This window comes from Nannobrachium achirus, assembly GCF_963921795.1.
Source record: "Nannobrachium achirus genome assembly, chromosome: 4".
In the NCBI taxonomy this organism is placed as follows: Eukaryota; Metazoa; Chordata; class Actinopteri; order Myctophiformes; family Myctophidae; genus Nannobrachium; species Nannobrachium achirus.
The window spans coordinates 48,538,801-48,565,451 of NC_137813.1; the positions used below are offsets into that span (position 1 = coordinate 48,538,801).

Genomic DNA, 26,651 nt, shown 5'->3' on the forward strand with positions numbered 1-26,651 from the left:
GCAGAAACCTTCTAAATTTGTAATTTTTTTTCACAAAGTAAAGCCCTGCTTCATCATACAAGGCAGTCTCACAAAAGTAGTGAAAACAGCAGATCTACAAGCACACGGCGTTGTGTGCTTGTAGATCGGCTGTTTTCACTACTTTAGTTTCATTTTTTAAATGATAAATACAAAACTTACGGTTTTGGAACATACAAGGTTTCCACCCGACATGACGATATATATTGCTGTCAGTGCAAAACGTATAGCGCACAAACAGCCCGAGGCGCTCGGATGCCGTCCCCGGGCCTGGCAGTGGCTGCTGCTCCTGCATTAGGATGTATCAGTGGGGGAAGGCTGGAAGCCCACAGCTCCACTGAGCCAACAGGCCAGGGCTTGCGGGGTAATTACTGAGCCAGTGTTGGTGTGTGCTTGTGAGGTGTGGCCGACCATGACAGCGGCATTCTAGGAGATCGATACTCGGGGCCAGAAACGTTGCTCCTGCTGCATGCCGTTCAGGGATTCCGCGTTTTCCCGGAGTTCACCGAGCGTGAAAAACCCAACCTCCTCCTCGTCCGGCTACATAGCAGGACAAAGAGGGCAGGTCCCAAGGCTCTCATTACATGCGCACGTTACTGTATACCTACACACAGTCATACACACACACACATGCGAGTGAACGCCTTAGTGTTTCAGATTGATCTGACCCCTGTGTCGTGTCGTATTTGTTCCACCGTGCCAGGGGACCTGCATTATAAACTGTGAGCCGTGAAAAGGTCTTTTTCACGGCTCACAGTTGGTGGAGCAGCCAGCAGCCCAGTGGTGGAAAGTACATATACTCAAGTACTGCATAGGGATGGGACGATACGCGATATTATCGTTTATCGGGATAAAAAACACTCACGATAATTGTATCATGGAGATTTCATTTGCAGAGCTGCATATCCTAACCTGACTTGCGTCAGATGGTGGCAGTAGTGTGTAGGCTACCGCTCTACTTTACCATCTGAGATCTCTCGGGCAGACTCGATGTAAGGGGCAGGCCATTTTTGGAGCGGTGAAAGCGCTCCCAATAGACAGGTATGTCTGTGGCTGGCTATGTGGCTATGTGGCTGGCTATGTCCGTAGCCTGACAGTACCTGTACCGACCACACATGTTAAAGGAGGGGCGCTGTTGAGCAGGCACTCAACACACACACACACACACACACTTCTTAAACAATTGACTGGTACAGTACAGTAGGGTACAGTACAGTACAGTAAGGTCAGTAGACTACACACACACACACACACACACACACACACACACACACACACACACACACACACACACACACACAGGGTGTAGCTGCTCAGATTCACCGCTCCACTTCAAACAGAGGTTTGATTTTTTGAAATTCTTTAGCAGGTGATTGGATGTGGCCGTCTCTCTGTCACAGTCTGGGAGTGCCAACTCCAACCACTCATATTGGCCTGTCTGCATCCACGTGGTCTGCAATCAGACTCTATTGGCTCAGAGCCGCTCAGAGCCCGCCCGTAGCTGCCGCTGATTGGTCCGGCCCGGGGCTTTACGAGCGTTATCAACTCCCACCGAGAGATCTCAGATGGTAAAGTAGAGCGGTAGCCTACGCACTACTGCGACCATCTGACGCAAGTCAGGTTAGCATATCCGGTACCATTTGGTAAATGGTACTTAAAATATACGTACTGTATTTGATGCAGTCTTTTTTTCACTCTCTATCAAATGTCTTTGCCAAAAAAATAGCTGATCTACAAGCTCGAGCTTGTAGATCTGCTATTTTTTGGCAAATATTCCGCCCCAAGATAATAGATTTTGATTATCGCGATAATATCGTAAATCACGATTTCTTTTGTCACAATAATCATGATATGAAATTGTCATATCGTCCCATCTCTAGTACTGCACATGAGTAAATTAGTACTTAGTTGAGGCACTTTTACTTTACTTTACTCGTTTTTTTTGGCCAGTGCTTTCACGCGTCGCAGTTCCGCCCCAAGATAATGGATTTTGATTATCGCGATAATATCGTAAATCGCGATTTCTTTTGTCACAATAATCATGATATGAAATGTTCTTATCGTCCCATCTCTAGTACTGCACATGATTAAGGCACTTTTACATTACTTTACTCGTTTTTTTTGGCCAGTGCTTTCCAGTGTGTTGGGAGTGAGTAATCTCTTCCCACAGAGCAGGAGGAACAGGACTGATGTGGCATGTTGCTGCAGGTAGCCTTCTGCCTGGAGACTGTTTCAGCTGTTAGACGACCACACCTCTCTTAGGTTTCACATAACGTGACATCAACCAAAGGGTTTGGCCGAGAACACAGCGAAAGCAGTAATCATTGGAAATGAATGAACGTCATACCAAATCTAAGAAACAAACAAAGAAAGTTTCAATGTTTATAGAGGTTTTAAGTGCCACAACAAATGTAACCACAAAAATACCACTTAGCCACACAATTTGCTTTGTTAGGGGTCTATACTTGGCCCCTTCCTTTTTTCCCTATACACTGTTATCGCTTTTGTTGAAAATAGCTGATCTACAAACTCACGAGGTGACACGTTGTGAACTTGAAGATAGAGATGATCCTGTTTGAGAACCACTGATCTAGGAGTAAATTCATCCATTTATTTTGTTGACTGGCATACTATTTAAGGCCTGTATCTGCAGCTATTCCTGGTATCGAAACAACTCTACTTGTTGGTCTGCTATGTTCACAGAATGTTCAACTACTGTATCATTATACAGGCCCAGAATATGAAGCTCTAGGGCTGTTAACACCCAATACAATCAACCAATGTGTGTTGGGTTAGCCAAGCCAGCGGACCTACAGTAGTCTGTCTGGTCCAGTGTTGATTTCGTCAACTAAAACTATGACGAAAAAATGTGTGTCGACTGTGTTTTTTTCACTGGCGAAAACTAAATAAAAACGAAATAAAAACTAAGCTGTGATAGCTTGCTGAAAATAGCAGATCTACAAGCTCACAACGCGTCGCAGCGTGACGCGTTGTGAGCTTGTAGATCGGCTATTTTCAGCATGCAACCAAGTGTAAAATCAGTCATTACGATGCCATCAAGGCCTGCCACAATACATTTTAGTTGACTAAATCAACTGTAGATTTAGTCAACTAAAATCTCATGATATTTAGTCGACTAAAATTAGACTAAAACTAAAACTTTTCAGGAGACTAAATTATGACTAAAACTAAATTAGATTTTATTCAAAAGACTATGACTAAAACTAAATCAAAATTTTCTGTCAAAAACAACACTGGTCTGGTCTGCTCTGGCTCTTTGTAACTAAACAGTAAAACATATTGGGTCCTTATTGCACAGAGAGAATGACCCACACCATAACACACGCCCTGTTCTGATGGAGATGAGAGGGCAGAAAGCAATCTCTGTTCTCATTGTGAGTCCGCTCACTTTTACTGATCATATCGCAGCCGCGGGTGGGCGAGACTAAAATGACACATTTTCAATTGTGCCACAGGCGTTCTAGTGATTGCCAATTCAAAGCGTTTGATCACATAAATCTTGGTGGCAAACAATGGGTCTACCTACCTACCTTTATTGATCCCACACGGGAAATTCATGTGTCTTGGCAGTCCCTCAGTTGGAGAGACAGAAAGAAAGAGATACAACTAAGAATTAAATAAAAAATGGTGTGGCATTGCACCATATTGTGGGAAAAAACGCATCATCAGAATTCTGATGAATGTCTCTCGATGACAGCTCTCCAAACTATCACTCCACTTTATTTACCTTAGTATACATAGTAACCTAGCAACGGCCAACAGCACTAAGCACTGCGCTGATATTAACCAGTCTGCTATACTGGGCAAGAATGAATTATGATGACTTCAAACTGATTCGTTTTTGTACCATTTTCAAGGACAAGGAACCTAAAGCGGATGTCCTGCCTGCACCTAAAAATAACCACAAATGGGACGAATCAACAGTTTATCCCACTTTACTAACCAGGACCAGGATGCACCTTAAGGGGAATGGAATGTAGGGGAAATCTTTCTTCATGGAATGAACTTTAGTAACTGATAAGCTGAAGTATTAAATAAGCCGTAGTCAGATCTTTGATGGCGGGGGCGAGGCAGAACAGATACCCATAATATGTGTATAATATCGTCGTTGTCGGGTGGAAACCTCGTATCTCCCAGTTTCAAATTTGTACGTTCTTTCGCAAAGTAAAGCCCTGCTTCATCGTACAAGGCCGGCACACAAAAGTAGTGAAAACGGCAGATCTACAAGCACACAACGCCTCGCGGTGCGAGGCGTTGTGTGCTTGTAGATCAGCTGTTTTCACTAGTTTAAATCATTTATGAAAATGGAAAATGCTAAACGAACGGTTTTGGACATAACAAGGTTTTCACCCGACAACAATGATATATATCATGTAATTTGCACATGAACGCACAACCACTCAAGGATTGCTTGTGTTTTTTATCCGGTGGTGGTGGCCATGGAGATGTATGAGAAATCCCCCCTGACTCTGTCATGTCGGCCGATAAGACACACCGGGATCTCAGTTTTTATCTGTTCTCTTTTCATTAAAAAGTAAAGAATGTCTGAGCGTAGGCTGACGGCAGACGCAGATGGCGGGAGCGTGACAGCTCCCCTCATTTCATTGCTGTTTCTTTTGTCGCTCTCTCTCTCTCTCTCTCTCTCTCTCTCAGGGACGTGCAGAGAGGCAGGGGCTGAAATTTCTAAAAGGGCCTTTTGGTGAAAATATCGACAATAGCAGACCTCCAAGCTCACAACGCGTCGCATTGCGACGCGTTGTGAGCTTGGAGGTCGGCTATTTTCGGTGCTTGATGGTGCCATGGCATTGGTCCGAAGGTTCATTAGTCCGAAGGTTTATTAGTCCGAATTTGTTAAGAATACTATGCCTAACTCCCCCCCCCCCCCCCCCCCCCCATACAGCCCGCTCACTCTTCCCTTAGCATCTCTCTTCCTCTTTCCCTCATTCCCTCCTACCATCTCATCTCACTCTCTACACACCCTCTCTCAGCATGTGGTGCTGCGCCCCTTGCCAAAATCCTAACTACCTCATTATGCCGTTCAGTCAAGTGGACCGAGGCGCCGCAGGGAGGGGCCTTGTCCAGATAAACGCCTCGCCGTCGCGGCGCAGGTTTCTGGACGGAGAGAGTAACAACAGAAATCTCACCGTGTTGGAGATGAGAGGGTGGACAGAGATGGGCGGGGACATGTTGGGTTGGATTATGTCATATCAAGGGGGTGTCGCACCAAATTCTGGGCCCTGGGTACAAGGATTCACTGCGTTATTTTGTGCTTTAACTATTGAAAAATAGCAGATATACAAGCTCACAGCACGCTGCAAGCTTGTAGATCTGCTATTTTTGAAAAGTCGTGAAAATGTGTGCAAATCTTTTGAATATAATAGGTATTTTTTAAGCAAACATTTGTAACAATTTTGCTTCGAGGGGGTGGGTCCCTGGAACGAAATATTTTGAGATGGGGGTCCGTGGCCAAATAGATATCATTTTGGGGTCCTTGACATGAAAAAGTTTGAGCACCACTGACATAGAAACATAGGTTTTTCAAAAAACCTTAGTAGGATTTGAAACATTCAAAGATTTTCAAGATTTTTCAAAAATAGCAGATCTACAAGCTCGCAGCGCGGCACTCGGTGCCGCGCTGTGAGCTTGTAGATCTGCTATTTTTCAAAAGTTAAAGCATAAAATAATTCATGGGGGGGCCCACCGTGAATCCTTATACCCAGGGCCCAGAATTTGGTGCGACACCCCCCTGCTCACTGTATCGGAGATGTGAGAGGGGAGAGAGATGGGCGGGGATGCGTTGGGTTAGATTGTGTCATATATCTCGGATCAGATTGTGTCAGGTAGTGATGGGTGCTGCTCTTGCGGTGCCCTGTGGGTGTTTTCATATACACCTTTATTTTATTCCATAAACCGTCCGTGTGCAAAAGTAGCGCTGATGAAAGAGTGGAACAGCTAGCAGATCGAGCCAAGCAGCTCCCTACCTGTGCCAGGAAACGCTGTTGGATTCCCTGCGGGAATAAAAAGGAATATAAACAGTGGAGGAGCTGCTCCTCCTCATACCTGCCCTGCACAGTCACACGCAAGTGCCTCCCCCGCCGCCTCCCATCACAGCACTGGTCTTTGTAATTATCTGAATATCTGTAAGTGTAATATATATTGACCATGGCATGGCTCCCTTAAAGGTATATTCAGTGATTGTATTTCATTCAAATAAAAATATAATTGGTACATTTTCCATTCATTTTCCTCACTAGAATGTGTGCTGACCATATACAGACTTCCACCATGGCCCGTGTTGCGAGCATAGCTAGATTCGGTTTTCAGAGGTGGCCATCAAGTCCTCGACCAATCAGGGTAGAGGATGGCCGTAGTTATGTTATGATGTTTAGTTATGATGGTCAAAATAAAAGTTTTGAGAACCACAGTCGCTCTGAATTAAGAATGTCTGCTAAATGCCTAGATTGTAAACTACTGAACTCATAAAATGCCACAGTCTCGTAGTAAATCAGTATCATACATATCCTGAAGCTGGAGACGTAGGCCTACCGATATTCAGTGATTGGGTCTAATGATCAAAACGAGAACATTATAATGGTGTAAAAAATCTATAAAAAACTAAACACTTCAACGCTGTAAGGCCAGTAAGGGACAAGATGACCCCCGGCCACTTTCATTATCACTGAATACACCTTTAAAGTGAGTGCATTTACCTGCACACTAATACCTCGATCACATGAGAATAATCGGGTTGTGGCAATAATTTGATTGAATGTGTAGCATTGGTGAAGTGGCGGAACGATCTCGGGGGTTCAGTGAAATCGTTGAGTTTTACACGGTGTGTTTAGCGATAATGCACACATTAACCACATCTCTAGCATCACTGTTATGGGCATGCCATATTGGGGCGGAAATGGCAGGTCTACAAGCTCACAAGCCATGAGCTTGTACATCAGGTACAGTAATTGCGTCTATTTTCCAACAAAAATGTAAAGCATTGTGCAAAAAAACTAAAGCAAATTCTATTCTATTCAAAGTCTATTTCAGTGTCTCTCTTATCTAGTTGCCCTACGAATTCATTAGCCCATGTTGCCTGTATGAAGCCAGATCTATCCGAATTAAGAGGCAATTTTTCTCAATGTCAAACACTATGAATCATTTATGCCAGTGGTTTCTAGTCTCTAGGTGTTTGAATTAGTGACTCGATGATGTCATATTTTAAAGCACAGCTGTTCAAAAGCAGCAAACGTGCCATCTACCCTATGTGTAGATGTTGATGAATGATGACCTTTGTCACACCCAAGTGTATCCCAAGTTCTCTCTGGCCACCGTTCCAGCTGATAATGTAACCCGAGGTAATTCTGATGTATTAGCACTTTTTCCTTTCTCGACAATTGTCATTGTCCTTGGCTACACTGGTTTTATTTGAATGGTGTGAGAATTGGGCCGTAGGGAATAGACAAGAGGAGAGGACGGACTGGTTGAACAGCTCTAATTAGCTTGGCTTTGGAGCTCCTGGAGAGAGAGAGGCTGACGGTGTGACAATGAGTCATGGCCAACAGAAAGTCAGGGTCCTTACAAAGGTGGAACTGAGGCGATCCCCTAATTGAATGCCGGGCGTCTCAGTCTGTCCGCGATACGATCGGATTCCGATCCATTCACAAATGCTAATGCTGTCTTCTCTAGCCATAGTATATTTCTCCCGCTCTCTCTCTCTCTCTCTCTCTCTCTCTCTCTCTCTCTCTCTCTCTCTCCCTCTCTCGTTTTTTTCCTCTTATATGCCTTATTTATGCTGTATCGTGCAACAGTGTCACACAACGAAAATAATCTCACAGCACACCTTGGATGCGTTTATACTTAGTACCACTAAGTATAAATCGGACTATAGTCTTTTCTCTCTCTCTCTGCAGTATTGTGTCTGACTCATACCAAAGAATATATAATGTCTATATATATCTAATATATATCTATCTATCTTTAACATTTCAGGAGCGATAGTGCGAGAGAGAGGGAGAAAGAGGGGGGGGAAAAGAGATTTCTCAATGTGACAGGCTTCAGTGTGACACACAGGATCGCTTTGCTCATTCGAAACGTTCCTCCCCTTCACAACCTTTTTCCGTTGCTGAACCCAGGCCCCCGTCGTCTAGAGATGAACACTGTGCTCGGAAAGAACTGCGCCAGTAATTGAGGCGTTTTTGAAAGTGCTTAATTCGCACTTAAGTTGCACTGAGAAGAACAGAACGGGGCTTAAGCTGCTCTCCGGGGAAAACGCCCATTCCTCCTAGTAGTGCTTTCACCGGCTCAGGATTTGTGTTTTAGCGGTGTGGGTAGAGCGATTTATTCCAAAAAAGCACAGTGCACTAATGCACGGCGCTGCTAATGCACAGGTTTGAGAACATTCCTCAAAATGTTTTTTGTTCAATAGACTTTCTTTATTTTTTTTATTTTAATGATCCTTCCAGCCAAATAATCTTTTGAGATTATCAATAGTGGAGAGCTAGTGTGCTCTGGTGGCGGGGAAACGAAATGCATTTGGGTTTTCCTGCCTGTCTTTGATGTGGCGTAGAGTCGTTGGCAGGAATTTTAAAGTAGGCTATATACGTGGAGAGAATTCACAAACGTGATCTCTTTCTGTCAGTCTGTATCTCAATATCGTCCCTGTGTCGGGTAGAAAGTCTAGAAACCTCGTATCTCCGAGTTTCAAATTTGTACGTTTTTTCGCGAAGTAAAGCCCTGCTTCATCAGACACGGCGGTCGCACAAAAGTAGTGAAAACAGCAGATCTACAAGCACACAACGCCTCGCGATATACTGCCTATATTTTCTCTCTTTCACCCCTACTCTCTCTCTTTCTCTCTCTCTCTCTCTCTCCTGCCATGTGTGACTGACTCCTCCGCTCAGGAACGTTGACTCAGTGTGTGGGTTAAAGTTCACCCAATGAACCCTGTTGAACTTGTATTCAACAGGGTTCCAACACTATAGGTGGGAGGGATGCAGCCAGCATTCAAAGTCAAAAAACCGTTAACCAATTAAATCCTACACAGTTGACTGGGGTCCCCCAGGGTGTCTGTACACAGTTCAGATAGAAGATCTACAAACTCACAAGTAAGGCGTCGCAAACCTGTCGTGAGCTTGTAGATCCGCTATTTTTGTTATTCCTCGTGCAACGGCAAATTATACCGGGCTCGATTGGAGAGAAACCAAGAGGTGTCATTTTGAATATGTTACAGGCTGGCTTGACACATATAGCACGCGCGCACGTGTGTGTGCGCGCACACACACACACACACACACACACACACACACACACACACACACACACACACACACACACATAGCCTACTGTAAAAGTCAATAGCAAGGGTGAAGCAGCTACAGGGAACCTCTGCTGTTAAGAAGAGGAAATTGTGTGTGCGTGTGCGTGCGCGCGTGTGTGTGTGTGTGTGTGTGTGCGTGTGTGTGATGTGTGGTTAATGAGCTCAGTAAGCGCTGACATTTCCTTGTGAGAGTTCACGCTGTGAGAAAATGCCAGGACAGGAACTTGAGTTCCGCGGCGGCAAAGAAAATCACTGGCACCAGCGTGGGAGTATTAACCTGCCTTTATTTATTCACCCCCTCGCCAACAACTACGCGGTAAAATCCAGAGTCTCAATATATCTAAATATGACATCAAATTGATGAATTGCACCTGTCTCAGCTCAGTCAGCTTTGATTTTTCGCTGCTACTTTAAACCTGACATACCTATTTTTTTTAGCTTTTCGTTATAGGTGGACACTTTAAAAAATTCACACCCAATGTGAAGTGAGCGGTGGTCGTGCTTGCATAACGTCCTCAGACTAGGATTTGAGTCTAGGATGTACAGGCTTTATTTATTTATCATTTTAAAAATGATTTAAACTAGTGAAAACAGCCGATCTACATGCACACAACGCGAGAAGAAATGATAGACTGCATATGTACTGTATAACCTTAATATTTACCATCAATGATAATACTTAAGTACAATACACTAGTAAGACGCCTCAGGGTGACATGCAACCTCGCCCTAAAGGGCCAGTTCTTGTGATGTATACCGAGACCCCTGGTACCCATATATGGAGTTCCCTGTACTGTATATGGAGATCTGCTGTGAGAGCCCAAACATGCTTACTCGGTTATTCGTTATGTGAAAGTCCTATGATGTCTATGACATCTGACATTATACCCTTCTATGCCCATACATGGAGATCCCTGTCTGTAGAACCAGTCACACAGTTATGGGCTGTCTTGGCCATATATGGATTCTGTTAGTGTGGCATAGTATGTGGCCGATGTGGCCTCCATATACAGGTATGGGCTTTCCCATATATGGGTTTTCCCATATAAAGTCCTGTTAGATATGGGCTTAATATTGATGACATCAGAGAACTCCATTGGGCATAAAATGGATTCTGTTAGTGTGACATCACAGTGAAGTCAGAGCATGATGTCAGAGCGGCAAACCCATAGACCGTAGGACAAGCTGTGACGGTTCTGATAGTAAACTGATGTCACATCACATGTGATGTCACAGTGATGTGTCAGGGGAACCACAGTGTCAGGCGTTATAGACAGAGATACATACAGACAAGCTATGACCGTTCACATACTAAACATAATTGCGACTGTGCGACCTACAATCGCAATTATGATATTTGATAGCTTGTAAAGCCCTTTGCACACAGGCGCGTTTAACCGCACGGATAAAACGGACAATATCATTTTTTGAAAAGAAAACAATGATTCTCTATGACCTCATGCACACCGGCTCCGAATTAGCCGTGCGACGAGTGGCTGCCGCCGTGCGTTTTTTTCTCGATCGAACCCAGTTCGATTCGTGCGTCTTGTCGCATGCGGTAAAAAACTCATCACTCCTATTATGACTCCTTTTTGGATCCGCAGCGCCGATTCCGCACAGCCTTGCACACCAAATCCAATGCGTTTTATTCATGCCGCAAACGAAAAAAACGCAATTGTCCTGTGTGCAAAGGGCTTTAGAGTCTAAATGCCTCCACTAGGCCTGATAGCAAGTGTTTTGGTACAGCCTATTCTGTTATGGTTCAGCTGGTCCTTGAAGCAGCGACAGTAGAACTGTGATCTCTGACTTGTGCCTCCGGGCAGAACTACCGTAACACTGACATGAGAGTTATTGTGATATCATGTACATAAAGCATAACCTTCGCCACCTAGAATATTGTCTGCTCTCCTAATTGCCTCATCGATTAATGATTCATCCAGAATTCCACGACAGACACGACCATACCTATCATTTTGGGTGTCCTAGGCATCAAAACAGTTTAAGAAACTACTGATTCAGAAGGCATTTGGAGAATCGGCCTCTGGTATTAGTGGGTTAATGAAAGAGTTTTAAACGAATAACAGTGAAAATAACAGGTGCTCAAGATGTAAATGGTAAAATGGTAAATGGTGCATTTATATAGTGCGTTTATCCAAGGCGCTTTACATAGATTGTGCATTACATTCACCCATTCACGCACACATTCATACACCGTTGGCGGAGGAAACCATGCAAGGCACCAACCTATACTCACCGGGAGCAACTAGGGGTTCAGAGTCTTGCTCAAGGACTCTTCGACATTAACTCAGGGGGAGCCCGGATTCGAACTGGGAACCCTTCGGGAACCAATAACGGTTTCTCTACCCCTGAGCTATGCCGCCCCTGTACAGTACAAGGTCACGTCACAATGCATACACTGTGATCTTGCAGATCTGCTATGATGTCAGTATGTATAGTAAATCAAGCCTAACAGTACGGTATCTCCTGATCACCTGTGACTTGCAGTTTGTGGAGACCATCAGCAGCAAGCAGAGTGAGCTGGACACCTTCATCGCAGAGGGCTACAAGACGGCCTTGTCGGAGGAGCGCCGGCGGTACTGTTTCCTGGTGGACCGCCAGTGCGCCGTGGCCAAGAACAGCAGTGCCTACCACGGCAAGGTAAGATTCGAGATTCATTTTGTGAGCTCTAGATCAGGGGCACCCTGGGGTGCCGCAACGGCAGTCCAGGGGTGCAGCGAGATCATTTGATAATATTTGGAATTTATTTGGACACTATTTAGTATCATTTTAAACTTGAAGTACAAAGTTATTTTCAGTCAGTTCTAACCAAAATGGCTATTATCTCAACGTTTTCCTCACAACATAATCACTAAAATATCATTACTGTCAGGCAGAAACCTCTGTCGCACAAAACTAGTGAAAACAGCAGATCTACAAGCACACAACTGTGCTTGTAGATCTGCTGTTTTCACTAGTTTAGTACATTTTATAGATGATAAATACAAAACGAACTGTCTTGGACATACCAGGTTTCCAGGTGCTTGGAGTGAAAATTATAATGTAGGGGTGCCTCGGATTAAAAAAATATTTATGGGGTGCCCTGAGACAAATAATCATATTTGAACTGCCTCACTATACGAGCACTAAGAGTTGAGGCACTACATTTTGTATAACACGGTTCCATTGTGAAAATAGCAGATCTACATGCTCACAACGCCTCGAGGCGTTGTGAGCATGTAGATCGGAAAACATTGGAAATAGAAAACATTGGAAATAGCAGAAAACATTGGAAATAGCAGATCTACAATCTTACAATGCGTCACAAAGTGACGCGTTGTAAGCTTGCAGATCGGCTATTTCTTCTGTTAAAGGAAAATGTTTGAAAATATCAGAATCATTTACTTTTCCATTTACATGTTCTATCTCAACGAAGGACTTTCTCTCCAAGGCTACAATATGAATGGACCATAAACTGTGTTTGGAACCATTGATGTTTTTGTCAAAGTGAGGACATTAACTTCCTGCCCCCCCGCTGGCGTGCATTCACACCTCATGCGCTGGAGATGCAAAGCAGAGAGAGAGAGGGGTGGCAATGAACCGTGAAAATGAAACACTTTCTCTTTAAATGAAATCGAATGCGATGTAAATTGTTTTTCATGTTTTCAGTAAGGGGCTTGTAAGCGTTGAAAATGACAAGTGTACTCTTCAGAGTGTGTGCGCGCGTGTGTGTGTGTGTCTCTATCTCCTGAGTGTCCTGGTGGGTGTGCATTGCCTGACTTGGCTGCTGGAACAGGAGTCAGGATTGTGTGTGTGTGTGTGTGTGTGTGTGTGTGTGTGTGTGTGTGTGTGTGTGTGTGTGTGTGTGTGTGTGTGTGTGTGTGTGTGTGTGTGTGTGTGTGTGTGTGTGTGTGTGTGTGTGTGTGTGTGTGTGTGTGTGTGTGTGTGTGTGTGTGTGTGTGTGTGTGTGTGTGCACATGTTTATGTGGTGCTGTTTCAACATGGAGTCTGGAGCCATTAATCAGGTGTGTGTGGGATGGATTCAACCTTGGGCGAGCTGAAGAGCCCTCTCTGGGAAATTGTGCGTGTTCCCGTATGAAAGACTGAACAGAGAGATTGAATAGGAGAGAGAGAGAAAGCAAAGGCAGAGAGCGTGGGAGGCAGGGGGAGATATTGTCCTTCACTGTGTGTGTGTGTGTGTGCGCGTGTACGTGTGTCTTTCTGTTAGCACACGTGCACGTGTGTTGATGTGTCTGTCCACAAAGCTCCATTTATTCCGACTGGAGGTGCTGTAGAAGAGAGAGCCATGTCCCAGGGCTGAGGGTTGTTTGAGTGGGCGGCTGGTCAGTCCTCCAGTCTATCCCTGCACCTTGCCCACTCGCCAGTGTTAGAATGCTGTAGCTCTGCAGTGTGCAAAGGGGTTCAAGGACTCACATTCAGGGAAAACCTGAATGCAGAGGCCATGGAAGATGGCAACACGTCGTGAGCTTTGTACAGTATATCTGATGTTATTTTCAAATAGCCTATGTACCATATTATAGGGTTAAAGTTGTTTAACTCATTTTGATGCTACATTAACTCATTTTGCGGAGGGACACCTAGCTCTGGTCCAGAGCGTCGGCTGCACTGACGCTCTGACAGACCCGTCGCTAAATGAATAGACCGGGATTTCTCAGCCCCTACGAGCGCTCGACTTGTGTCAAAATAAACTAAACTACTTCACTACTCACCAAAACAAAGGTAGTTTTGCGTTGTTGAAAGTCGATTCTCCGCGGTGGGAAACCTCTCAGCAGCACCCTGACCACTCTGTAAAATACATTATTTTTGTCATGAAATAAAACGCATCCAACTCGACCGCCCGCTTATTTCCGGGTGTCTGCGGTGGCCGCTGGGTTGCTCGAGGTGGGTGAAAAAAAAAAAACTACCTTTGGTTTGGTGAGTAGTGAAGTAGTTTCGTTTATTTTGACACAAGTTGAGCGCTCGTTGGGGCTGAGAAATCCCGGTCTATTCCTTTTGTGACGGGTCGCTCTGGACCAGACCTAGGGGACACCCTAACCCCCTTCAAGGACCCATGTGGGGTCCCCGGACCCCACTTTGAGAGCCACTGCTCTAAGTAAACAGCCATGCATTTTTAGATGGGAAGGAATGCAGTTGATGGCTTTTTGACGTCAGCTTCGGTCTTCGTGAATGTTGGACTCATAACAGCATGTGAGATAACAAAACACTGCAGATTTATTTAGTTTGACAATGTGTATTTGTGAGTGACATTTCCCCTTATGATGGCCTAATTTACCATCTGCTGCATGTGGTTATACAAAACGTCTTCGGTGGGAACTCTACCGTCTACTGTGTGTGTGTGTGTGTGTGTGTGTGTGTGTGTGTGTGTGTGTGTGTGTGTGTGTGTGTGTGTGTGTGTGTGTGTGTGTGTGTGTGTGTGTGTGTGTGTGTGTGTGTGTGTGTGTGTGTGTGTGTGTGTGTGTGTGTGTGTGTGTGTGCGCGCGCGCGTGCTTGCGCGTCACATTCGACTAACCTGATGGAAGCTCTGGATGTAATGCATTTTTGATTAGATTTTTTATTAGGAATTTAACCCATTTAGGCCTAGAATTATTGAATGCTTTAACCAGTGAAAAATAGCAGATATACAAGCTCACAGCGCGGCACGCGCTGCGAGCTTGTAGATCTGCTGTTTTTGAAAAAAGCCGTGAAAATGTGTGCAAATCTTTGAATGTATTTTCAAAGTGAACGTTTGTAACTCAAATTTTGCTTCTGGGGGGTCCCTGGAACTAAATATTTTGAGATGGGGGTCTGTGGCCAAATACATATCATTTTGGGCGTCCTTCACATGAAAAGGTTTGAGAACCACTGACATAGTAGTCTCTCAAGAACAGACTAACTGAGCTCCAGTTAAGTGAAAAGGACCTTTTCTTTGACGATGGCTGGCCACATTGCTGACACATAAACATAGGTTTTTCAAAAAATCTTAGAAGGATTCAAAAGACACTTATAGAATCGGGTAAAAATTCTAATTTTCACGATTTTTCAAAAATAGCAGATCTACAAGCTCACAGCGCGGCACTCGGTGCCGCGCTGTGAGCTTGTAGATCTGCTATTTTTCAATAGTTAAAGCATACAATAATGATGCACAAAATGTGTACCCGTTCTAAATGGGTTAAAGGCACAATAACTCAAAGGAGTATCATGTCACTGAGTCCCAGAGGACAGCACTCAGAAGAAGCACGAGTGGTTCCTCCGTGCAAACTTGCAAACGTGTTGAATCTTTGTTGAAATAAATTAATTATTAAAGGAAATGGCCAACCGTGATGAGCTCCTCACTGAAAACTCTCTCGACGTCCTTTCTCAAGTCCAGAGAACCAGAGAGGAAATCAGCTGACGATGCCTTGAGTTGTGGGCTTTTAGATCTGCCATTTTAGCCTTTCTTGAAAACATTTAACATTCTATTCTATAGTTAGCAATAATAATGGTTGGCTGTCCCAAAATCCCAAGGTACGCCAGTGTGCCTCTGCATACCGCTTGGGAATTTTTAGATTTTAGATTTAGATTTTTACATTTTCTCCGTCATTCAAATGTTACCAAACTTAATTATGAGTACATTTTTGGATAACATAATAGTGGAGCTGATTAATTTAATCTTTTTTCAATCCATTTTCAGCTATATCATTATAAATCAATATGCGCTTTAAAATGCATTCAAATGCAAGGTAGCATAACTTAGTTTGTTGAAAAATATAAAGTCTTTGAGTTTGAATTGTATATTAGATTAGCCATCATGCTTCATGTCTCTTCGAGTTGATTTTCACGTTGTACTGAAATGGCTTCCTCAGAAATCAAATAATTTATCAAAGCACTTAATGCTTTTTTGAAATAGCCGCAGTACTGTCAAGTGTACAGGGTGAGTCATAGTCAAATGGCTCAACGTTATGGTCCTTCAACACACCTTAACCGGTGCAAATCATCACCTCAAATAAAAGCCTTCATCATACCCTCAAAACCCTCAAAATGCACTAATATAACGGTTCTTAACCCAACTGAACTCATAGAATGAATTTACACAAATAAATTCTCACCCCTGGATTAAATAGTTTAGACCAGTGGTTCTCAACCTTTTCAGGCCGCAACCCTCAAAAGAATCATATTTTAACTGGGGACCCCCCTGCCCTGACAAGCACTAAGAGTTCAGGCATTACATTTTGTATAACACAGTTCTATTGTGAAAATGGCTGATCTGCGAGGCGTTGTGAGCATGTAGATCGGCTATTTTCACAATTTCTGCTTCTAATATTTGACAATTTGGCCAATGTTTAATTTGTCATCAAAAAGGCCTTCAATTGTCACTTTGGGAATGTGCAGATACCCTGTATACACTTATACTGTATGTTGGTCTGTCTACTGTGTTAAAATACTACTACTACTGTGTTAGCTAAACATCTGGGGACCCACCAAAATAATTTGGGAACCCCCTCTGGGGGTCCCGACTCACAGGTTGAGAACCACCGGCTAAGACCAATTGTGTGTGAGTGTGAGTGTGGGTGTGTGATGCGGGCAATGCTTGGAAAGCTCTGTCTAATGATGTTTCTGGTCACCGTACTGAGACTTTCAAACAAGCGCTGCTCTGCTCAGCAGGGGGGGTCTACTAGCTACCGGAGCAAGCTGCCTCGTCCTTGAAGAGGCCTTCAGATTGGAGGAATAACCTAGCCGAGAGCCATAAGGCACTGGCAAAATTCTGTTCAGTATCTGTGGTAATTGGCAGTATGGAGGAGCTGGAGGCGGTGCTTCCTTTCTGTGATCTGTGTCCTGAATTGTTGAGTTATTGTTGAGGTTTCCCAAGTTTTTGTGCATCTACTATTGTTTGTGTTCAAGAATTTCTTGTGTGTGAGTGTGAGAGGGTGAGAGTAGAGTGAGAGTGAGAGACAGGGTTCCCACGGTCATGAAATTCCTGGAAATATTTTTAAATTAGAAAAATATCTTTCCAGTACTGGTTTTGTAATTTATCAAGGGTCCTGGAAGGTCTTGGAAAAAATAGCTATGCATTGTCTTTGGTTATTGATTTTGTTAATACCTCTGAAATGACAAATTAAATATGGGCCAAATTGTCAAATATTAGAGGCAGAAATTGTGAAAATAGCTGATCTACATGCTCAGTTCACAACGCCTCGCAAGTTAACGTTAGGCGTTGTGAGCATTTAGATCTGCTATTTTCACAATAGAACCGTGTTATGCAAAATTCCTTAACTCTTAGTGCTCGTCAGGGTTCCGGATCTCCAGTTAAAACATGATTATTTTGGAAGGTCACGGCCTGAAAAGGTTGAGAACCACTGGCATACACTACCTGTCTTTGGGCATTGCGCATAGGAGTAAGCGACTCATTATTGAGCTGAATTATTGTTATATAGTCCTGGAAATCGGGTTAAATATTCTGGAAAAGTTTTGGAAAAGTTTTTGAAATTAATTGGTAAAAATGTGTGGGAACCCTGTTAATAATATAGTGTAAAGTAAAGTAAGTGTGTGTGAGTGTGAGAGGGTGAGAGTAGAGTGAGAGTGAGAGAGATCGATCTATCCAGAAAGTGATGAGAGCCTGTCTGTGTGTGTCTCCCTCCTCCATCCAGGGTAAAGACCTGCTGACTCAGAAGATCCCGGTGTGGCAGCAGGCCTGCTCGGACCCCAACAAGCTGCCTGAGAGGGCCATGCTCCTGGCCCAGCAGATGGGCTCCGGTGGGGGGAGCTCCCTGGGGGGCACCAGTCCCCTGCACAGCTCCAAGTCCAACCTGGTCATCTCGGACCCTATACCAGGGGCCCAGCCTCTCCCCGTGCCCCCGGAGCTGGCCGTCTTCATGGGCAGCGGCATGGGACACCAAGCGGTGGGGGTAGGGCTGTCAAGATTATGATATTCTTTACCGTGATTTATTGTCACACAAATAATTGCGATTAACGATTTAATAGTAAGATATTTGACCAATCTGCGAAGTAAATCGTTACCAAGAAATGTCTTCACCAATGTGTTTCTAAAGGTGTGTAATAATATGTACTAAAAGGTTGAAATTCAACTCCCGGGGGAAACCTCTTAAAAAAAACTGATTTGTGTTTGTGTCCCATTAATTTACTATACAGGAAAAAAATACAAAAAATAAAGTAGCTTTAAGTAGCATGTGAGGGGTCAAACTAGGGGTTTTTCATGATGTTGAATCCATTGCAAGCATTTGTTTTGCACGAAAAACATTCCTTGGGCTAAAATCGGACCCACAAAACGATGGTTTAGTGATGAATCATCACTTTTCACCGTTTTGTGGGGGCCATTTGTAGCCCACGGAATGTTTTTCGTGCAAAACAAATGCTTGCAATGGATTCAGCATCATGAAAAACCCATAGTTTGACCCCTCACATGCTACTTAAATCAGATTTATTTTTTGTATTTTTTAATTGGACACAAACACAAATATATTTTTTAAGAGGTTTCCCCCGGGAGTTGAATTTCAACCTTTTAGTACATATTATTACACACCTTTAGAAACACATTGGTGAAGAAATGTCTTGGTAACGATTTACTTTGCAGATTTTCTTATGTTCCCCTTACTATAATTGTGTTTTTGATGCTGAACACTGGAGCATATGAATACAAATTACACCCTCGTTTGGCTTTGAAGTTGCACAGGTCAGATATGACGAATAACCGAAATATAGAAAGGAATAACTTAATAACTTTATTTTATATACATTTTTTGTGGGAATAGCCGATCTACAAGCTCACAGCGCATTGCGTCGTGATGCGTTGTGAGCTTGTAGATCTGCGAAAAGTGACAGGCCTTTCCACTACTTTTTGAAAGTGTTTGAAATGATATGAACATTTCTCAACATGGAAATGATCATGACGATTATGCCAAATAATTGCGATTACCTCAAATAATTGCGATTAGACAATTATGTCGTAACTGTGACAGGCCTAGCGGTGAGTGGCGAGGCCAAGAGAGAGAGGCTCTGATTCAGAGTTGAGTTGTTTTGGCCGACAACGTGATCGACGAGGGAGATGAATTATCACCTCTCACTCCGAAAAACATCCGGGGACCACTTCTTTGCATGCGTCCGTAGCAAGCCTCCTTTAAGACGCTAATGAACTAAATCACACTGTCAGCTAGTACACCTTTAGCCCTCACTGGGGAAGCAAAACAAACAAAATGTCTCTCTGGCGTCACTATAATGCAGACACTTTTATTAATGAGCCTGCAACTCAAGCTGGGCAACAGTCAGCGGAAGAAAGTTAAACGAATGCTCGCTGAATTTCAATTCCTGTCTGAGCCCCGGCTCCCAAGTCAAAACGTATATTCTTTTTAATCGAGGAACATAAGCATTAACTGCTGTCTACTAATACTAATAACATATCCATTACTGTACATCAGTATTCAGTAATGGATTAACAAGATACTTGATACTAGATGTACTGTATTGTGCTGTATACACATTGGCATAGATCCATTGTAGGCGTTGACACTAAGGGTTGGCAGGTGGGCAGGTTGCCCACCTGTCCTAGTCAGGCAAAAAAGAAAATTCGGGCAGGTGGAGTTTGCTTTCTGGTTGCCTGACTGGGCAAGTGCGCATTTGAGAGGGGACGCAACCGTCTATAAACGCAACACAAGATATTTGTCTAAAAATACCTGAACGTGGCCAGAGCACTCTGTCTTCTGGTCTGTGGAATGTAAAATAAGAGCACTGTGTACCTACAGTATGTGCTGTTCTCACTGTTGCTAGACTTAAATATAAAATAACAAGTGTGAACACAGTCATATTCATAGCTATGTAGGGTATTTGGCATGCAAATGGAAGTATGACATTTTCTTTACCACACAAATTAAGTGTGAAATTGAACAGTAATTCAATGGAGGATTTACTTTTCGGGCAAGTGGGCATGACCTTTGGGCAGGTAGAACATGACCTTTGGGCAGGTAGAACATGACCTGTACCCAAGAGGGCGATAGCAAGAGGGTGGATTAGACCTGTGCTTCCTGTTTCTGCGTGATGTAGGTGGATACCTTTTTGGGAGGCGGAAGCATGTTTGGAGTCTATTCATTTACAATGAGAGAGCTAACGTGAACACAGAGCAAAATAATAGTTCAGAAGCTATGGTCACTGAACTAAACATTGGACCCGATCATCACAAGCCTAATAATATTAACAAAATTGTCATGCTAAAGTGACTTTTTTCTGCGACACAACAAAGGAGAAAATCGACTTTATTATTGCTCTTTAGCTGTCCCAGCAACACACTCTCGCGGGATCTATAGCACCAGTAAACAGGACGTGCGCGAGATTTGCCGTCAGAGCCAGCGCCCACTTAGGAGTCTATTTGTAGGATTTGTGTTCCATGTCGCACTCTAGTGGATCCAATGAGGTTGAGCTATCTTCATTAATTAAATATCTTTGCCTGTACTTGCCTGACAGGCAAGTGCCTCTGAGAGCTTAGTGTCAACCCCTGCATTGTCCTGTGTCATACAGAGGCTGATGGGGCCAGAAGGCATGTCTATGGTCAACGGGACAACAGGAGTCCATGGCGAGGAGTACTGGACAGAGGCAGGGCCCGTGTCCCAGGGCAGGCCCACCACTCCCCAGACTCAGCCCCAGACCCACGTCCAGCCCCAGAGACAGGTCAGCGATGTCTACTCCAACACCCTGCCCGTCCGCAGGCCCGCCCCGGCCAAGACCAAGAACCCAGTGGGTAAGACAGCCGAGCACAGTCATACAGTAGCTGGTGAAGGATAGGAGCTTGAACGAACAAGGACCTAAAAAAATCAAAATCAAATCATGTGGATCTCTTGGGATGCACATGAGGGACAGCATGGCTCCAATTTGGAACTCGGATAACGTTTTGCCCGGCTGAGGAAATCAGTGATATTTACGTACAGGTATAACATCATTCGTCTGTGACGTGTGACATCAAATTTGGCAAGGTCTCAGCCCAATCCGAGCCCTTCTGACTTCCATTATGATGAAATTAGGGCTGGGATGCGATTAAAAAATGTAATCTAATTTAATTACAGGCTCTGTGATTGATTAATCGCAATTAATCACATTTTAATCGCACATCGATATTTGACCTGAGAAGCATTAAGTAAAACACATTTTGTTGTACGAGTGAATCAACGAGTGAGTTTTTTAAATCTAAATTTCGCATCCACTGGGCCAAGCAAAGCGCTCTGATCGGCTACTTCTCCCTTTGCGTTTGTTGTCTCTTCTTGGTTGGTGCATCGCTATGATCGGTATGCCCGAAACTGAAGGTTCTGTGGTGCAAAAACTAAGTGCGATTAAAATGCGTTAATTTTCTGTAATTAATTAATCGCAATTAATTAGTTAAAGTCCCAGCCTTAGATGAAATTGAAGTTAAATATTAATCTGGAGGGCCGAATTGTCATGTGAAGCTTGACCAATCCTCAAAGTATTTGACATTTTTAATCATCCAATCATCAGACCGGGACGGACACTACACACATATTCTGGACGTACGGGACAGATAAAACCTGTTCATTCTGGACTGAAATGACCATATATGGACGTGGGGGACACACATGGGACACACAAAGCCACTCCTTGGAAGCGGCTTTCACCCCTTCAAAAAAGGATAAAACATTGTGGAGCTACTAAGTTAGCCTACTGGCAGTGTGCTCAAGTAAAAGGAACAAACTGAGCTGAATGGTTTGATGGCACGCTGGATTGGTATTCAGTTTTTGGGCTCCCATCATGTTTTGAGAAATACAATTCGGGCACGTTTTTGGTCATCTCTCTCTCTCGCGCTGGGAGCTTGTATATCTGCTATTTTTGAAAAGTCGTGAAAATGTGTGCAAATCTTTGAATATTTTAAATGAACATTTGTAACTCAGATTTTGCTTCTGGGGGGGTCCCTGGAACTAAATATTTTGATAATGGGGTTCCATGGCCAAATACATATAATTTTGTGGGTCCTTCACATGAAAAAGTGTGAGCACCACTGCTGACATACTGTAGAAACATAGGTTTTTCAAAAAAACCTTGCACAATTTTTCAAAAATAGCAGATCTACAAGCTTGCAGCGCTGCACTCGGTGCCGCGCTGAGAGCTTGCATAATCTGCTATTTTTGAGCGGTGGTCACACCGTCTCCATAGCGTGGCCGTGTGTGTATCCGTGCGTGTGTGTCTGTCTGTCTGTCTGTCTGTCTGTAGCCTGAAGTACCTTTTTTGACCACACATGTTAAGGGAGGGGCGCTGTTGTTCAGGCCACTGAGGCCAGGCACACACACACATTCACATTCACATTCACACTCACATTCACGCCCGCACACACACACACACACACACACACACACACACACACACACACACACACACACACGCAGCCTTCACCGCTCAGTTCACACGAGTGTGATTTTCAATAGTTAAAGGTCAACTTTAGGGTTCATATTTTAGATTGTAATTAAAGAATATAAAAGATGAGTGTTAAAATTATTTCATTTACATCTTTCTATGGTTTTAGAGATTCTTATTTCAGTGGTTGGGGGCATGCGTACAAGTGGCTAAATATGTAATTTTACACAGAATAAGCCCATTCCCAAGATACAACGCAACCTTTCATGGTTGGATGTGACTTATGGTGGCTAGAAGTGTTACTGTACTGTAAATAGCAATAAAGAAACTGCTGGCTTATTGTGTCTAAAAATACATATTTAGCCACTTGTACGCATGCCCCCATGCGTACGCATGCCCCACATGTTAGCACGGTAAACGTGATAAAACAATAGAACGAAGCAAATGACAACATTTTAACACTCACTTTTTCTTTTCTCTAATTACAATCTAAAATATGAACACTTGTTGTAAAAAAACAAAGTTGTCCTTTAAAGCACAAAATAATTGAAGTGAATCCTTGTACCCAGGGCTCAGAATTTGGTGTGACACCCTTGCAGCTAACATCCACTAACCACTGTGTCCTCTCCTTCAGGAGAGACCAGGACCCTGCCCAGGTCCAGCTCCATGGCAGCAGGCCTGGAGAAGAACGGCCGGGCGCGCGTGCAGGCCATATTCTCCCACGCCGCGGGGGACAACGGCACCCTTCTCAGCTTCAACGAAGGCGATATCATCACACTGCTGGTGCCCGAGGCGCGCGACGGCTGGCACTACGGCGAGAATGAGAAGAACAAGATGTGAGTGGCCATCCGTCTCTGTTTGCAGGGCAAAATAAAAGCCGCTTTGCTTTGTGTTTGTATCTACTGTGGTGGAACGGGTCACAATGTGGGTAGGGGTGTCCCATTGTCCCACCTCAATATGGTACTGTACTGTATGTAACAAAGGCTATGTTTAGACTAGCAGCCCTAATCACATTTTTGGGCCTATCCGGAATCATTTTGTTTTATCAAGATTGAACAGCAAAAAGCACACGGAATTGGATTTTTCTTTGGTGTTCTGAAATGCCAATTCAAATCTCAGCCTGGATACTCGGACACCGAAGCCTGATTTATACTTTGTTGTAGGCCGTGTCGGTCACAGTGACACCGTCCACGCCTATGTTGTCTAAGTTATTACCACAGCAAACAATGCAGATACTGTAGGTCCACGGTGTCTGTCACAAATCTGGACAGTCGGTCCTAAAGATCAGATTTGAGAAACAAATTGGTTTTGCCTGCATTCTAAACTAAGCCTATGTTGAAATGTATATCGTGTCATGAGCACAGCGTTCACTTAGATAAATAGATAAAGGTATCTATCTGTCTATCTACTTCCTGCGTTTCAGGCGTGGCTGGTTCCCGTTCTCCTACACGCGTGTGCTGCCCGAGAGTGAGAACGAGAAGCTCCGAGTGAAGTAAGTTTGTGTCCTGAGGACATGCTCTGTGCAGTCGTCTTCATTGGCCAGTTAATGATCAAGTAATTAACTTGTTTTCATGCTGGGGTCATCAGTTAATCATACTCTCAATGTTCCCGTCACAAGGACATTGGCTTTGGCCTCCGAGTCTTTCAATAGATGCATGCGTGTAGTCCCCGATTTTCAGAAGGAAGCATACTTGTTTCCTGTTCCAGTTTGTTTCGATCGGCTCAGAGTCAGTAGACTGTGTTTGTCTTGTGCGTTTGTTTTTTCCAGAGAACTAGAAGGATTTCTTTTTAATCACTGGTTTCTTATCCTGTAAGCTGTGACAATGCTTCAATACAACCATGTCAAAATAAAATGGAAGCTCATGTAGACCTGCCATTTTCTTTTTAACAGTTCTACTGCCAGATTTATTATTTATTTATTGGGGCTGGTGCCAGCAAAAAGCAGCTTACCTGTGCGATGTTATAGAAAATTATCTATTGATTATTTTCAAACTAATTCATTTTACAATGGACGCTCATATGTGTACTTTAGCCAAACTGGCGGCAGAGGGCAGCCTTATGCAAAGAATTAATGTGAATTGGGCCGCTGCGCTTGCCATACATTCAGAGCATAGAAATGCATTTTCTAGATCAGATCCACAGAAAACAGCCAGGAAGTGATTTGGGACTCCATTATTGCTAACGTGCGGTGGATTTTCGAGAGCAGCGTTACGGGAGATGTTTTTACTGTACGAGCTGGGTTGAGAATTGGGGCGAACGGGAAGGTCCGAAGCAGTAAAAGAGTTAAGGAAAAGGGGAAACATCTTGACATGATGTCCAAAATAGGGACTCTATACAGTGTTTCTCAAAGTGGATTCCATGGACTCTGTGGGTTCCTTAAGGTGGGTCTAAATGGAACCATACAAGTCTCTGACCGTGTACAAATGGAACCAAATGGACCCATTAGGGTCCATTTGGTTCCATTTGTACACGGTCAGAGTTAAGAGAAACACTGCTGTAATAGCATGCCTGTGTCTTCCCCTCCTCTCCAGTCTGCACCATGGGAAGAGCAGCAGCACAGGGAACCTGTTGGAGAGTGACATGTCCCTGCCCATGCCTGACTACGGCCTGACTGCCCGCCTGCTGGCCCAGAGCCTGGCACAGACCCGCCCGCGCCCCTACAGCATGGCAGGCTTTGCCCCACAGGTGCGGAGTCAGTGAATAGGTCACGTTTCACTTGAGCCTCCTTATCGTCGTTGTCCAATGAAAACCTTGTATGTCCAAAACCATTCGTTTTGCATTTATCATTTAAAAAATGATTTAAACTAGTGAAGACAGCCGATCTACAAGCACACAACGCCTCGCGTTGCGAGGCGTTGTGTGCTTGTAGATCTGCTGTTTTCACTACTTTTGTGTCACAGCCTTGTACGATGAAGCAGGGCTTTATTTTGCGAAAGAACGTACAAATTTGAAACTTGGAGATGCGAGGTTTCCACCCGACAACGACGTTATGTTGGATTCATTTGATTGGTTTAATTGAAAAAGAAAACACCCACCGTGTTCATTGTACGTCGCACAACAGAACAAAGGGGATCAAGTGTGCTTCCCTTTTACTCAAAAGGTGGATTCGTTTTGCAGAAAGGAAGTGAGGCAATCCAATTAAAAAACACATCACGATAATATATAGTTAATTAAAAACGAGACAAATAGATTAAAATAACCCTCACCCTCCAGCTTGACAGGGAGTTTGGTTCTTTAAGGCTCTGGTTCTGCTTTGTTTTTAATTATTCTTATTTCAAAACATTTTCAAAAAACGTTCCCTCTGAAATTAACCCTAACCTTAATTAAAACAATTGATCATTTTTCTTAAGTAATTTCATTAATAAATAAAGGGGAAAAATATAAGAAATTCCATAAATTAGAAAACAAATGGTCAAGAAGTAGTGAAAATAGCTCACAACGCAGCGACGTGTTGTGAGCTTGTAGATCGGCTATTTTATCACTTGAACCGTCAATACTTAATAAACTTGACATTTCACTCTGTACTTAGTCTGCTCTTTTTCCCCTCTACACCAAACCTCTTTGCCAAAAATAGCCGATCTACAAGCGCGAGGCGTTGTGAGTTTGTAGATCTGCTATTTAAAGTTCTCAGAATAAGGATACTAGGGTTCAAGTGGTTAATATAAAAAAGGAGCAACAAAAGATGATATCACCCTGTAGTGACTCTGAGGACCCCCTAGGCGTCCCGGACCCCCTGTTGAAAACCCCTGGTCTAATTTCTCTCATTTGTCTTTTGGGTCTGGAGCTAAAAGGTTTGGGAACCACTTCTTTAAGGTCCTGCTGCCACCTGCTGGTCAAACCCTAGGATGACAGCAGTCTCCTTTTTTGCAGAAGGAATGTTTCGAACAGAGATTAAAGACGGGTGAAATCAAAAACATGTTTTTCACACTTTTAGAGCATATCTGTAGTGCTAATATGGCCA

The 26,651-nt window shown here is 43.7% G+C and overlaps 1 protein-coding gene across 2 annotated transcripts in view; it reads left to right on the top strand.

Moving 5' to 3' along the window:
- The window catches only part of LOC308283372 (BAR/IMD domain-containing adapter protein 2-like), a 107,296-nt gene that overhangs the window by 72,462 nt on the left and 8,183 nt on the right, over positions 1–26,651 (top strand). For both annotated transcript variants that reach the window (XM_080723797.1, XM_080723796.1), the window contains exons 7-12: positions 11,858–12,010; positions 17,974–18,231; positions 20,852–21,071; positions 23,325–23,526; positions 24,114–24,182; positions 25,222–25,375. In XM_080723797.1, the coding sequence (XP_080579923.1) occupies positions 11,858–12,010; positions 17,974–18,231; positions 20,852–21,071; positions 23,325–23,526; positions 24,114–24,182; positions 25,222–25,375 (1,056 nt within the window). The remainder of the gene's footprint in view (positions 1–11,857; positions 12,011–17,973; positions 18,232–20,851; positions 21,072–23,324; positions 23,527–24,113; positions 24,183–25,221; positions 25,376–26,651) is intronic.